General features: G+C 53.7%; 1 protein-coding gene across 1 annotated transcript; it reads left to right on the forward strand.

Moving 5' to 3' along the window:
* The first annotated feature begins 496 nt into the window (after positions 1-496).
* Positions 497-6,834, forward strand: SPON2 (spondin 2). Its single transcript, XM_003890915.3, has 6 exons — positions 497-817; positions 1,289-1,511; positions 1,883-2,106; positions 2,179-2,370; positions 2,791-2,965; positions 6,118-6,834. The coding sequence occupies exons 2-6, from the start codon at positions 1,292-1,294 to the stop codon at positions 6,300-6,302; spliced, it is 996 nt and encodes a 331-aa protein (XP_003890964.2). The 5' UTR covers positions 497-817; positions 1,289-1,291; the 3' UTR covers positions 6,303-6,834.
* Positions 6,835-14,944: the final 8,110 nt, after the last annotated feature.

Consider the following 14,944-nt stretch of genomic DNA (forward strand, 5'->3'; position numbering starts at 1 on the left):
TGTGTGGCTTCTTCCTGACTCTCTGTGCGTTCCACCCCAGACCCTCAGCCCACTCTGACCTCCCTCCAGGAGGGATGGCTTGCAAATGCCCTCTGGCCACAGTGTAGACAGCTAGGCTGCTCTGTACAGCTTTAGGCCATGCCAGGAAAGAGACTTAAAGCCAGGGCCCCAAAGGCCAGGGATGCCTGCAACAGGATCCGGGAGCTTCCCCAGCCACCTCCAGCATGTAGACTGAAGTCAGGCCACGCACAGGGCTCTCCAGGTCACACCCTGCTCGGGAAGGTGTAGCACGCTTGCTTTAATTTCGAGAAGGCGAAAACAAGAGCCCCTCCGCCCCAACGCCCTGGGCTTTCCCGGCTTGGGGCACAGAACTCCCCTCAGGTAGGCACTAGGAAGGCGCTTGATGGAACGGGAGAGAAACGGGGAGGGAGAGGAGAGAGGAGAGGGGGGAGGAGTGTGGGAGGGGAGGGGAGGAGGGGGAGGGGAGCGAACGGGGACGGGAGGGGAGGGACAGGACAGACAGACAAAGAAAGGGGTGCGGCAGCGCGGCCAGGGGAGGACGATCCAGGCCCGGGGAAGGTCGCTGGGCAGGGCGAGTTGGGAAAGCGGCAGCCCCCGCAGCCCCCGGAGCCCCTTCTCGTCCTTTCTCCCACGTCCTATCTGCCCCTCGCTGGAGGCCAGGCCGTGCAGCATCGAGGACGGGAGGAACTGGAGCCTCATTGGCCGGCCCGGAGCGCCGGTCTCGGGCTTAAATAGGAGCTCCGGGCTCTGGCTGGGACCCGACCGCTGCCCGCTGCGCTCCCGCCGCTCCTGCCGGGTGAGTACTGCGTGCCACCAGCACACCCAGAGAGGGCCCGGGCCTCATGCACTTTCCCCGCGGCCCAGAACCTTGTGGCACCTCCAGAGGGACCCCCAGGACTGGCTGCTACCGAGCTTTGCGGGTCTAGTCCCGGGGGCAGCCAGTCGGCCAAGGCCCCGGCTCCCTGCGACGGCAAGGGCACCTCCCAGAGGCCGCACCCAGACCGACCCGGCAAGCTGCAGGGATTCGGACTGAAAACCTGCCCATTACCCCTGGTCGATCGCAGGCGCACGGGCGATCTAACCCCGCGCCATCCCCTCCGCGGATGGGGGTCTCAGAAGCGCCGCAGGAGAGCTTTACGGAGCAGGGAGGGGGGCGCGGGCGCTGGGGGCCGTCCTCGGAGCCCAAAGTGCCGCAGCCCTCTCGGCTCTCCACCCCGAGGCTGCCACGACGGTGCCAGCGCGCGGCCGCTCCCCTCTGTGCTCCCAGGTGATGGAAAACCCCAGCCCGGCCGCCGCCCTGGGCAGGGCCCTCTGGGCTCTCCTCCTGGCCACGCTCGGCGCCGCCGGCCTGCCTCGTGGGGGAGAGTCCGTCTGTTCCGCCAGAGCCCCGGCCAAATACAGCATCACCTTCACGGGCAAGTGGAGCCAGACGGCCTTCCCCAAGCAGTACCCCATGTTCCGCCCCCCCGCGCAGTGGTCTTCGCTGCTGGGTAAGTGCAGCCCGCTCCTCGCCTTCTGCTCGACTAGGAGGGCTGCGGCAACGGAGCCCCCAGCAGCTGCACGGGCACTTCCCAGTTTGGGGCGCGCTCACGTCTGGGAGACTCCAATGCAAGAGTGATTGCTGAGCGCCTGCGGTGTGCGGCTCCGGGGATGCAGAGGGGGCAGGGGGCGGTCACGGGGAGAGTGGGCTGCAGGTGGGTCGGGGCAGGGGCAGCCACAGGGTGTCACGGTCCGACGTGACGGGGCGGGGGCCATGGTTCCCTGAGGGCGGCGGGGAGGGATTTCCTGGGGCGCCCGCTGGGATCCAAGCCCGACCGCCGTCTCTGACCATGGCCTGCGGCGCGGCCGGGTGGTCCCGCAGGGGCCGCGCATAGCTCGGACTACAGCATGTGGAGGAAGAACCAGTACGTGAGCAACGGACTGCGCGACTTTGCGGAGCGTGGCGAGGCCTGGGCGCTGATGAAGGAGATCGAGGCGGCGGGGGAGGCGCTGCAGAGCGTGCACGCGGTGTTCTCCGCGCCCGCAGTCCCCAGCGGCACCGGGCAGACGTCGGCGGAGCTGGAGGTGCAGCGCAGGCACTCGCTGGTGAGCTCGGGGCTAGCCGGGGGCGGGGGCCAGGGGGCAGGGGCCGGGCGCGCTGAGCCGCCGTCGCCGCAGGTCTCGTTCGTGGTGCGCATCGTGCCCAGCCCGGACTGGTTCGTGGGCGTGGATAGCCTGGACCTGTGCGACGGGGACCGCTGGCGGGAACAGGCGGCGCTGGACCTGTACCCCTACGACGCCGGGACGGACAGCGGCTTCACCTTCTCCTCCCCCAACTTCGCCACCATCCCGCAGGACACGGTGACCGAGGTGAGTGGGCGCCCCGCGTGCGCAAGGGCCACTGTGGCCCCCGCGGTGGGGACGGGGCTGGGGCCTGGCTGCGCCCTAGCCTCCCAGCCCAGGACAGCCGCTTGCGGCTTTTGTGTGGAAGAGGCTGTTTCTAGCGCCAGCGGTGAGCAAGGGGGTGCAGCTCCCCCCATACTCCCCCAACCCGGAGTCGCAGCACCGCAGGGAGGAGAGCAGGACGCGCCTCCTGAGGAGGCCGCCCCTTCCTGGCCTCGGTTTCCAGCCCCTGTTCCATGGGACGGCTGAGAGGAGCACATGGGACCCTGTCCCCCACTGTGGTGCAGAGGGTGTGCTGGACGCTGGGCAGTGGCCCCAGTAAGGCCATACCTATAACAGAAGTCAGCTTCTTGGACCCCAGGCCAACCTCCTCTTCCTTTTCCCCAGATAACGTCCTCCTCTCCCAGTCACCCAGCCAATTCCTTCTACTATCCTCGGCTGAAGGCCCTGCCTCCCATCGCCAGGGTGACGCTGGTGCGGCTGCGACAGAGCCCCAGGGCCTTCATCCCTCCCGCCCCAGTCCTGCCCAGCAGGGACAATGAGATTGTAGACAGCGCCTCAGGTAACGGCCTCCTTCCCATTCTGCAGGTGGCAGGGGGGAGCTGGCGGTGGAAAGTGCCCACGGCAGAGCCCAGGGACCTCGTCCCTCCAGCGGGCAGAGGCGCTGAGGTTCAGAGGGAAACTCAGTGTCTGCCATGGCCTCCTCCCGTGAGGGAGAAGCCGCGGCTCACACCCCACAGGACATATGGGTCACACGGGACACACAGCAGCCCTGAACCCTGCCACAGGGCCACCACCAAACCCGAATCTAAGGCTCTGAGAAATTCCAAGTAGGGATTCCTGGCCTGTACTGCAAGATGGTGCTAACTGAGAAGATTCAGGATTCTGTTCGTTCCAGCACTGAAGATGTAACTCTTCCACATTATTTGCAGTTGAAAGCATCTTACAGGGCCACAGCTTAGGGGAAAGAATGAAAGGAGGCTCCAGACAGTACATGAGAGACTCTGTCCTGTCAGACACGCACCACGGGTGACCTGTGTGTCACAGCTGACAAGGAAGCTTGCTAGGATGGCCCTGTCTGTGTGGCCACCAGGTGACAGCTGTGCTGCAGGGCACCTGTGGGGGTCTCAGGACCCGGCCACCACACAGCTCAGGGCTGTACTCACAGGCGCCTTGGTGTGGGGCAGGACAGGTGCTGATAAGCGTTCCCCTAGCTCTTCCAGGCACCTGCTGGACAGGGCAGGCTGGGAACGCTGGGGCTGAGTGGCAGTTCCCTCCCCGCCTAGCTGAGTGGCGGCCACTGTCCCCACGGAGCACCTCGCTGGGTCATGGGTTGGGGCCCGTTGGCTCAGGGTCTCTGGGTCTCCCCTGATGTGGGTGTGGGAGAGTCAGGGTAGGCCCCAGACAAGAGTGGACTTCAGACTTTACCGAGGAGGAACTGAGCCCACCAACCTGGCCATGGGCCCCATCATCCTACACCTTGCTGGCTGGAGTTGAGGCAGGTATGGGGCCGCCCCCCACACCCCTGCCTCCCAAGCCGTGTGGTAGGGACAGATGTCGTCTTGAGGAGCAGCAGTAATTACAAGCTTACTGTCAGCTGTCCCTGGAGGCAAGGGCCAGGTCAGGTCAGACAGGAGGTGGTGAGCTCCCCATGGCTGGCGGGAACCACTCCCCAGACAGAGGCTGTGCCCAGTCCTGGGTCCCTCCTCCTCATTTGGGATAAACCGGGCTTCCCTGCGCCAGCCTCAGTGCTGCCCCTGCCCAGTTCCGGCTTGGGCTTCTCACTCGTTTGTCCAAGTGGATGCCGCATTCCAAGCAGATGTGCCCAAGCCACTTACCCAACAGGCAACATGCCAGCACTGTCTGTGCTGTGCGGCTAGTCTGGCGGGAAGAGACTCCGTGGGCAGAGGGTCCAGAGAGGTGCGGTTTGCCCCACCTTCGGGGGCACTGGGCCTCAGTGGGCAGGGGAGCACGTGGCCAGTGCCCTGGGCCAGGAGAGGGATAAAGTCAGCAGCCAGGAGAAGGATAAAGCAGCATTGCAGGGGAACGGTGGGGAGAGAGTGTGCCGTGAGCTCTGAGCAGGAGGCAGGACATGGAGAGGAGGGTGGAAAGGGGATAGAGCCAGCTGTGCCTGCCAGGGGACCACAGCGGGGAGCTGGTGATAAGGAGACCCGTCTAGAGAGTTCCACCCAAACAGCGCCTGAGCAGGATCAAGCCGAGCACCTTCCCTCCCCAGTGTTCCTGGGAAGCGCCACTGTGAGGCATGATACCCCATCCCAGGGCGCTGCAGGCATCGTGGCTTTGAGAAGGACAGCCACTCCCACCAGCCCCCTCTGGTGCTTCCTGCACCCGCCTGCATGCTGGCCTGCTTCTGTTCCCTCGTGCCCTCGTGGCTCTCTCCCCAGCACCCACCGTGCTGGCCCTGTGGGGACAGAGCACAGACCACTGCCCACAAGGGTCTCTCCTGTGACTTTTGGCTTCCCAAGGGCAGAGGCTGGGACTGGCATGTGGTGGCTGGCACTGAGGAGGCTCTGCCAGGTCCACACCAGGCCAGCCTGGCTCCGCTCTGGCTTCCTGCTCACACGCTGGACGCCTGTCCCCAGGCCTCCTCCTCACAGGACGCTTGCGGTGCGGCCCTCGCTGCAGAACAAGCACTGTAAGCGCTCACTGACTCCTCATCGCAGCGAGGGCAGGGGCGCTGCCACCATCCTGGTTTCACTCAGGAAGCCGGGGAGTGCTGGGATCTCCCAGCAGCTCTGTGTGTTCCCCAGGTGGGCTGCCCGGGGCCCTGGCTCTCTGGCGTCTACACCAGTGCCCTTGCGAAGCCTCAGCGCCCGAGGTCTTTGCAAGCCCTGTTCCTGCCTCTCTGGAGAGGGCTGCTCCAGGTGTGGGCCTGGCCAGGGCTGCCCGACCATTCCAGGCACTGCACCTGCACACCAACCCTCTTCTCCACTCTCTTTCATCCTTCAGTAGCCACAAAGCTGGCAGCAGGGTGCTCGCAGATTTGTGAGGAGAGCCAAGCCCTTGCTGACTGTCCTCAAGAGCATGGCAGAGTGAGGTGGGGCTCCTGGCCTCCTTCAGGGCTGCCCGCTCTGGGCCACACAGCCAGAGAAACACTGTCCATCTGTCTGGCTTGGCCTGTGAGGTGCAAAAGAGGTGTTTTCACTTTGATTTGGAAAAATGGAAATTACCAAGTGACTTAACCATAACACCAAATGATGATTTTTAAATTTATGAAAATTATGGTACCAGATGGGACACAGGGAAACGAGAAGGATACTGAAATGTCTGAGTCCCGTGGGGGTCCAGGTCCCGCAAGACAGACAGCGAATCCGCTGCCCCTGTCTGTTATTCCGGTAAATGTAGCAGCTGGGTCCAGGCTAGGACAGAGCAGCTTTCTACAGCAGGGGTGTCCGCCCTCTCCTGGGGTTCCTACGGAGGTGCCCGGGGCCTCTTCCTCTGCCACGATGTGGGAGTTCCAACACCACAGAGACTTGAGCGGCAGCTCCGGCTCTTCCATAGAAACGCGCAACTCCAGTCCTTGGGTTGTGTCCGAGGTTGCCGCTCACTCTGCGACTGTGCCGAGAAACGCAGGTGCCCCCGGAGTGTGGGCGTGGCCTCTGATGAATGCACACGTGGTGGGAGGGGCTTCTGTGGGTACGAAGCGCCTCTTCACGCGAGCGTTCACCTCCGTCTCTCCTGTGCTTCGTCCAGTTCCAGAAACGCCGCTGGACTGCGAGGTCTCCCTGTGGTCGTCCTGGGGACTGTGCGGAGGCCCTTGTGGGAGGCTGGGGGCCAAGAGCAGGACTCGCTACGTCCGGGTCCAGCCCGCCAACAACGGGAGCCCCTGCCCCGAGCTCGAAGAAGAGGCTGAGTGCGTCCCTGATAACTGCGTCTGAGACCAGAGCCCCGCAGCCCCTGAGGCCCCCGGAGCCGTGGGGTGTCGGGGGTTCCTGTGCAGGCTCGTGCTGTAGGCGGCCGAGGGCACAGGGGGTTCGCGCTGCTCCTGACCGCGGTGAGGCCGCGCCGACCCCCTCTGCACTGAAGGGCCCTCTGGTGGCCGGCAGGGGCATTGGGAAACAGCCGCCTCCTTTCCCATCCTTGCTTCTGGGTCCCCATGTCCCGTCTGCTCTCAGCCTCCTCCTTCTGCATAAAGTCATCCCCAAGGCTCCGTCTACTCTAACTTATGTCTCCTTATAAGTTATTGCTGCTCCAGGAGATCGTCCTTCATTGTCCAGGGGCCTGACTCCCACGTGGTTGCAGATACCTCAGACCTGGTGCTGCAGGCTGTGCTGAGCCCACTCTGCCGAGGGTGCATCCAAGCGGGGGCCACTTGAGAAGTGAATAAATGGGGCAGTTTCGGGAACTTCTGTGTTTTCATGTTATGGATCTCTTTGCATTTGAATAAAGACTATCTCTGTTCCTAACAAATGTCGTGCTGGCTGTCCTCACACTTGTTCTGGGCCCTGTGCAGTGCAGGGACACCTGGTGTGTGCTAATGGGGGACACACGTTCAGAAGGTGCCTGGTGATCTATCTGGGCCATGAGGCACATACTCTGTGTGTGTGGGAGGGAAGCTTGAGACCCACAGGTCTCCCCACAACAGAGGCCACCCCTGGCCCACAGGATTTCAGAAGACAGCAAATGGCGTGTCAGATGCATCCACAAACCCAGAAGGCAGGCGCCTGCCCACAGGACGATCAGAAGCTCAGAGGAGGGGCTCCTCAAGATCCGGATGAGGTCCCAGAAGCCGTCACTCTGGCCCCTCCTTTGTGGGAGCAGCTTGCATTGCTGCTGCTCATGGTGGGCCACTGACCACCAAGACCCTCACAGCCCATCAGGCCACCAGCAGATACCTCCTGGGACCTGAGCTCAGAGGCCCCAACCTCAAATATGTCCCCAGGGGCTCACTGTGATCTGCCGTGGCCCTCCCCACCAGTGCCACTCTCCTGGTGGAACCCCAGGGCCCTCCTAGCGCCTGGGCCAGAGCTGTGTGTGGTTTGAGGATGGAAATGCCTGGGAGATGGCTGCTTCTCCTCCAGTCCTCTCCCAGTGACTAGAAGGTGGGGGCTCATTTCCCTCACCCTGAGGCCTGGGAGACGACCCTTCCTTGTAACTAGCTAAGGCCCTCCAGCCCTGCTGCTTCTAGAACCAGATCCCAGGACCAGCTCCCACCGCCCTGCACGCCATCCCCGCCCACCATCTTTGAAAACAATGAACGTAAGCCCAAGCTCACGGGCGAGTGAGTTCTGAGGTTACTTGGAGACCTGAAAAACCCCAGACTTAAACTTTTCTTAAGGTTCCCGGGACTGATAATGCCAGGAGGCCCCTGAAGGAATGGTCATAAATCCTGCGTAAAGATCACACTGTGTACTTGGAACTCAGAGGGTCCCCAGGAACATGAACCCACAACCGGAACCCACAAAACACACAGAACACCAGCCCTGATGCTCCTGAGTCAGAGCACGTGGCAAACTCCACAGTCAGAGCCACCGGGCCACTGGGGCTGGCGTGACCAGGAGAAGATGCTGACCGAGTTAACCTCGCCAGGAGCTCTAAACTCAGAGACACCAGAGCAGCACAAAGGGGTGGTGCATCGAAGCCTTGACAGATGGACACAACACTCCAGTCAAAGGGCAGAGAGTGTAAGAGCAGACTCACAGAACCATGCACTACTGTGGAGCCTGTGAAGTCCTGTAGGAACACTGAAAGGCTGGGGAAGGGGATGTGGTGGAGACCCCTGCAAACACCCGCATCCACCTGCCCTCCCTCCTGGAGCATGGAGCTGGGGGGCCCTCCTGGAGCATGGAGCTGGGGCGTCCTGGGGCGGGACAGGAGTCACTTTTCCCTCCTGGAGCACGGAGCTGGGGGGTCCTGGGGTGGGACAGGCGTCACTTCGGGGCCGGAACATTCACTGCCCAGGTGAGAGGCTATCGTGCTCTCTCCCGGCCTCAGGGACCCCAGGGTATGTGTTGATGTAGGTGCCATCACAGAAGTCTCTGGAGCCCCCATGCCACCAGGATGGACAGTGTTGTTCTGAGGCACTGAGATTTGAAGGAGACCAATGGGGAGCGCCATCCGGTAATGGAATGCTGTGTGAGGAATCCCACGGGGGCTGCCTGGCCAGAGGGTGGGTCAGACGGGACCTACGTGGCTGCCCTCGCCTGAATGAGGTGGGGAGCACGGGAAGGTGCAGAGTGCAGAAACAGCACCGCATCAGTGGCCGCCATCTTGAAAGCAGTGAGTAGTGGGTATGGACAGGAAAATGGAGAGGAGAAGCCCCTGCAATCGTCCTGAAAGAGGGAGGTGTGGGCCTCAGAAACACCCATGGGAATGGTAAGAAATGGATGAGTCTGGGTTTGTTTTGATGAAAAGGCAACATGAATACTTACAGACCTGCGTTTAACATGCCTCCCAGAGACACCAAAGCAGTTGACCCCATCCTAGTTTCAGGAAGGCCTTGACCCAACTGGGTCAGCATGGGGAGCCAGGGGGGCAGTGAGCAAGTGAGGGCAAGTTCACACCTGAGGGTCCCATTCGTGGTCTGTAGCCCCCCGTACGCTGAGCTGCCACAGGTGGACGGGGGGCACCTGGGACAGAAGGAGGGGCCCCACACCTGCACTGAGACTGCATGCCACTCATATTAGTGCGACATGGCTATGCTGGGCTCCAGGGGGCTGCTGGGCCTACGGGGTGGGGGTTGGCCCAGCCCAGCGTGCCGAGGAGAAGTGGTTGGCAGTCCAGTGTCCAAGCCACAGGAGGATGATCATGGAATGGCCCACTGTGCTCAGCAACAACACACGGGCCATGGGGACTGGGGCTGAGGGGTCTGTGGCACTGGGGGAGGAAGACGAAGGGTAGAACATGGAGAAGTCCCGCCATACTCCACTGGAGCTGAAGAAGAGGGTGTGTGGATGGCACAAACCAGACGCCTGCCTTGGCACGCTCAGGGGACACCCTCCACCCACAGAATGGCGGAATGGGATGGAGCCAGCTCTGAGACACTGCCCCTTTCATAAGATGCAGGGAGGACTCTACTGTCTACCCCCACTTCTAAAAATAAGCAAACAAACACATTGAGGCTAGAGGAAGGAGGTGGTGTCAGGCCAAAGAAACAAACTCATGAGCAGCTGGGAGAGACAGGGCTCCTGAGGGCTGCTGTGAGCTTGGCCAGCAGAAGAGTGAAAAGGTGAACCCGGCACCCCACACAGAGAAGCACCCTCGAGGCCAGCAATGCCCTGTGATATAGGAAAGGACAGGAGTGATTCTCTCCACAGGACCTTTCCCAGTCCCTAGTGTGAGCCCCAACCATCAAAATCAGGCAACGAGCGCAACACGAAGATTAAATAAATGAGAAAACAAGTCGCTATAATTGAAAGCCAGGGGAAAAAAAAAAAAAAAAAGGGAACAGATTCAGACACCCAAGCTCTCAGATAATTAACTTGTCAGAAATGTAATATAAAATAGAACAAAAATGAACAACCAACAAGGGGGATTAGAAACAGATACATTTGGAAAGGAAAAATTATAAAATGAGGAAGCCTTAGTCAGAGAGTTGGAGAGCTAATTAGCATAGCTGAACGAAGAATTAGTGAACTGGAAGATCTAGCTGAAGGTATCAGGCAGAATGCAGCACAGAGAGACAGGAAATGGGAAATTTCACAAAGATATGGAAGACAAGATGGAAAGTTCTAAAATGTTTTAAATCAGAGACTCTAAGGGAGATAATAGGGAGAGTGGAGAAGAGACAATGTTTAAAGAGAAAATAGTGCAAATTTACAGCACTGGTTAAAATTAAAAGCTATCTCCAGAAACAGAAAGCACAATATATTCCAAAGAGGAGAAACGAAAGCAGTCGCTGCCCATGCACAGTATATTGAAACTGGTGAACACTAAACACAAAGAAAAAAGCTTCAAAGGATCCAAAGGAATGTACAGATTGCTTACGAAGGAACACCTGTTGAATGATAGCTACTTCCTAACTGCCCAAAGGGAGTCAGAAGGCAGTTAGATAATACTTTTGAAATGTTGAGAGAAATTAACTGTCAACCCAGGGCTGAGAACTCAGCAACATCTTTCAAGAATGAGGGCAAAATGCAGACATTTTCAGATTAACAGAAACTGAAGAACCTTAATACCAAGATAATGACACTGAAAAATTTCTAAAGGATGTAGTTCAGGGTGGAGGAAAATTATCCCAAAAGGATGGTCTGAGATTTGAGGAATGGTAATACAAATATTTTAAAATCTCTCCAGTAACAAAAGTATAAATTCCCCAAAGATGGAGAAAAAAATAACAGCAAAATTAGAAAAGTTGAAAAGCAGTGTTAAAGTGAGAGCTGATCATCAGGGCTGAGGGAAACAAATCCTAAGCTGGAAGTTTAGGTTCACAAATTCAAATAACTGGCCAGGCACAGTGGCTCACGCCTGTAATCCCAGCACTTTGGGAGGCTGAGACAGGTGGATCGCTTGAGGTCAGGAGTTTGAGACCAGCCTGGCCAACATGGTAAAACCCCATCTCTACTAAAAATACAGAATCAGTTGGGCGTGGTGGCAGGTGCCTGTAATCCCAGCTGCTCAGGAGGCTGAGGCAGGAAAATCGCTTGAACCCAGGAAGCAGAGGTGGCAGTGAGCTGAGATTGCACCATTGCACCCCAGCCTGGGCGACAGAGTGAGACTCCATCTTAAAAAGAAAAAACACCCAAATTCAAATAACTGGGAAAATTTGTAACCACAGAATCTTTAAAAGCACAGGGAATTGTCAGTTCCAAATACATTTATTACCAGATTCTATAATGTCATAGTATAATTTTGGTACAGGATAATGCTGACCTCATAAAATGAATCCAACTGCTCTCTTCTCTGACTTTGTGAAAAACGGATATTAACTTTTTCATAAACGTTTTATAGAATATTTCACAGAATTCACTAGTGAGGCCATTGAGCCTAGAATTTTCTGTGTGGGAGGAGTTTTTAATTACAAATAAAATTTATTTGATTATTAGATTGTATTAGGCTATTAAAAATTTTTTTGTGAAAGTTTTTGTAATTTGCGCTTTTGAAGAATTTGTCAATTTCATCTAAATTGTCAAATGTATTGGCATGACTCATTCACAAAATTCTTTTAAGACAGGGTCTCCCTCTGTCGTCAGGCTGGAGTGCAGTGGCACAGTCACTGCTTACTGCAGTCTCAGCCTCCTGGGTTCAAGCCATCCTCCCACCTTAGTCTCCTGAGTAGCTGGGACTACAGGTACCCCCCACCACACCCAGCTGATTTTTTATTGTTTTGTAGCAACAAGGTCTCACTATGATGTCCAGGCTGGTCTCGAACTCCTAAACTCAAGTGATATCCATCTTCCTTAGACTCCCGAAATGCTGGGATTACAGACATGAGCTACACCGGCCCATAACATTTCTTTATTACCCTCTTATTATCTGTAGAATTTATAACGATATCCCCTTTCATTCTGATATTGGTAACTTGTGGTTTTTCTCCTTCTCCCCTGATCAGATTTACCAATTTTATTGATCTTTCAAAGAACCAGTTTTGGTTTCATTAGCTTTCTCTAGTGTTTGTTCATTTTGTTTCAGTGACTTCCACACTTTACTTTTACTTTTTCTTCCATCAATCTTTAGTATTTCCTTCCTTCTTACTTTGGGTTTAATTTGCTTTTCTTTTTGTAGTTTATTAAGGTAGAAGTTTAGGTCACGGATTTTAAACTTTTCTTCTTTTCTAATATAAGCTTTTTTTTTTTTTTTTTTTTTTTTATACAGAAAGTATCACTCTGTTGCCCAGGCTGGAGTGCGGTGGTGTGATCTCGGCTCACTGCAACCTCTGCCTCCCAGGTTCAAGCGATTCTCCTGTCTCAGCCTTCCAAGTAGCTGGGACTACAGGGACATGTCACCATGCCTGGCTAATTTTTAAATTTTTAAAATAGAGATAGTGTCTTACTATGTTGCCCAGGCTGGTCACAAACTCAATATAGGTATTTAAAGGTATAAATTTCCCTTTAAAAATTGTTTTAGCTGCATACCACAAATGAAATATATTTTCATTGCAATTCAATTAAAATACTTCCTATCTTCCCTGTGACATCTTCTCTGATACATGATTTAAAACTGTGTTTAATTTCTAAATATTTGGAATTTCTCATATGTTTTATTACTGATTTCTAATTCAGTATTATGGTCAGGAACATATTCTGTATGATTTCAACCCTTGTAAATTTATCGATACTATTTTATAGCTCCCAGTAAGATCTAATCTTGGCAAATATTCCCTGTGCATCTTGTCATGCCCGAGTGTGGTGTTTCATTAATGTTAGTTTGCTCAAGTTGGGTCACATTGGTTGATGGCATTGTTCAGGTCTTCACTATCCCTACTGATTTCCCTTTATTTGTTCTATTATTAAGAGAATTGTTGACATCTCCAACTATAAATGTAGATGTAGCTCTTTCTCCTTCAATTCTGGCAATTTTAGTTTCATGAATTTGGAAGCTTTATTATTAAGGTACATATATATTTAAGGTAGTTCCCATTTATCATTATGAAATGCTCCTTTATCTCCAGTAATCTTCTTTTATTTAAAAGTCTACCTTGCCTGACACTAATATTGGCACTCCAACTTCTTGGATTAGAGTTTGCAAGGAATATCTTTTTAAAAGTCAATTTGTTGTAGATGATATTTATTTAGGTCTTGCTTCTTTACTGGTCTGATAATCTCTGCCTCTATGTCATTCATATCTAGTGGACTTAATTTATATCGTCAGATTTAAATCTACCATTTTCATTTTTATTTTGTCTCATCTGTTTTCTTTTCTTGCATATAATTTTATTTTTGAGCCATGTAAATGTTTTACATAATTAAAAATAAAAATAAAGTGAAATTTAAAAAGGCAAAATGACTAAACTGTAAATATTGAAAACAAACTGACACAAATGAAATATATTTTATATGAAAATAATTACTTCAATAACTTTAAATTGTGTTTTCATGCATATATCCCTGGGAAAAGACTAAAGAGAATGGCAAAGAAATCTTAGATGGCAGTTAATAGTCTTTCTGATAATAGCAAATGGTGGTGTGGCTCTTTTGAAACTCTTGCAGGCACCCCCGCTTTACTGTACTTTGCTTCATTGGGCTTTGCAGATATTGTGTTTTTTACAAATGGAAGGTTTGAGGCAACCTTGAACTGAGCAAGTCTGTCAGCGCCGTTTTCCAACAGCACATGCTCACGTCATGTCTCTGTGTCACATTTTGGTAACTGCCACAGTATGTCAATGTATTTTATCATTATTGTATCTGTTATGACGATCTGTGATCAGCGATCTTTGCTGTTACTGTTGAAACTGTTTTAGGATGCCATCAACTATACCTACGTAAGATGGCAAATGTTGTGTGTGGTCTGACTGCTCCAATGACTGTCCATTGCCTCATTTTCCTCTCTCTCCTCAAGTCTCTCTATTTCCTGAGATAACACTAATATTGAAATTAGGCCACCTAGTAACCCTACAGTGGCCTCTAAGTGTTTGAGTGAAAGGAGGAGCCATTGTCTCTCTCTTGAAATCAAAGGCTAGAAATTATTAACATAAAGCTGAGATAGGCTGAAAGCTAGGCCTCTTGTGCCAAACAGTCAGCCAAGTTGTGAATACAAAGAAAAAAGTATTGTTATTTTTTGAGACAGTGTTTTGCTCTGTCACTCAGGCTGGAGTGCAGTGGCATGATCATAGCTCGCTGTAACCTTGAACTCCTGGGCTCAAGGGATCCTCCTGCCTCAGCCTCCAAACTAGCTAGGACTACAGGCATGCGCCCAGTTATTTTTTTTTTTTAATGTGTTCTTTGTTGAGACAAGGTTTTGCTATGTTGCTCGGTCTGGTCTCAAACTCCTGGCCTCAAGCAATCCTCCTCCCTCAGTCTCTCAAAGAGTTGGGATTATAGGCATGAGCCACTGTGCCCAGCCAAGAAAAGTTATTGAAGGACATTAAAAGTGTCACTCCAGTAAATACACAAATGATAAAGCGAAACAACCTTATTGCTGATATGGAGAAAGTTTGAGTGGTCTAGATAGAAGATCAAACCGGACACAACATTCCCTTAAGCTAAAGCCTAATCCACAGCAAGGCTTTATCTTCAGTTCTGTGAAGCCTGAGAGAGGTAAGGAAGCTGCAGAAGAAAAGTTTGAAACTAGCAGAGGTTGGTTCATGAGGTTTAAGGGGGAAAAAAAAAAAAAAAACAGAACAAGGTGAAGCAGCAGGTGCTGATGGAGAAGCTGCAGCAAGTTACCCAGAAGATGGAGCTCAGATCATTGATGAACATGGCTACACCAAACAGTGGATTTTCAATGAAGACAAAACAGCCTTCTGTTGGAAGAAGATGCCATCTAGAACTTTCATAGCTAGAGAGAAGCCAGTGTCTGGCTTCAAAACTTCAAAATACAAGCTAACTCTCTCATTAGAGGGTAATGCAGCTGGTGACTTAAAGTTGACTCCAATCCTCATTGACCATTCTGAAAATCTTAGGGCCCTTAATAATTACGCTAA

Source organism: Papio anubis, chromosome 3, assembly GCF_008728515.1.
Source record: "Papio anubis isolate 15944 chromosome 3, Panubis1.0, whole genome shotgun sequence".
Lineage (NCBI taxonomy): Eukaryota > Metazoa > Chordata > Mammalia > Primates > Cercopithecidae > Papio > Papio anubis.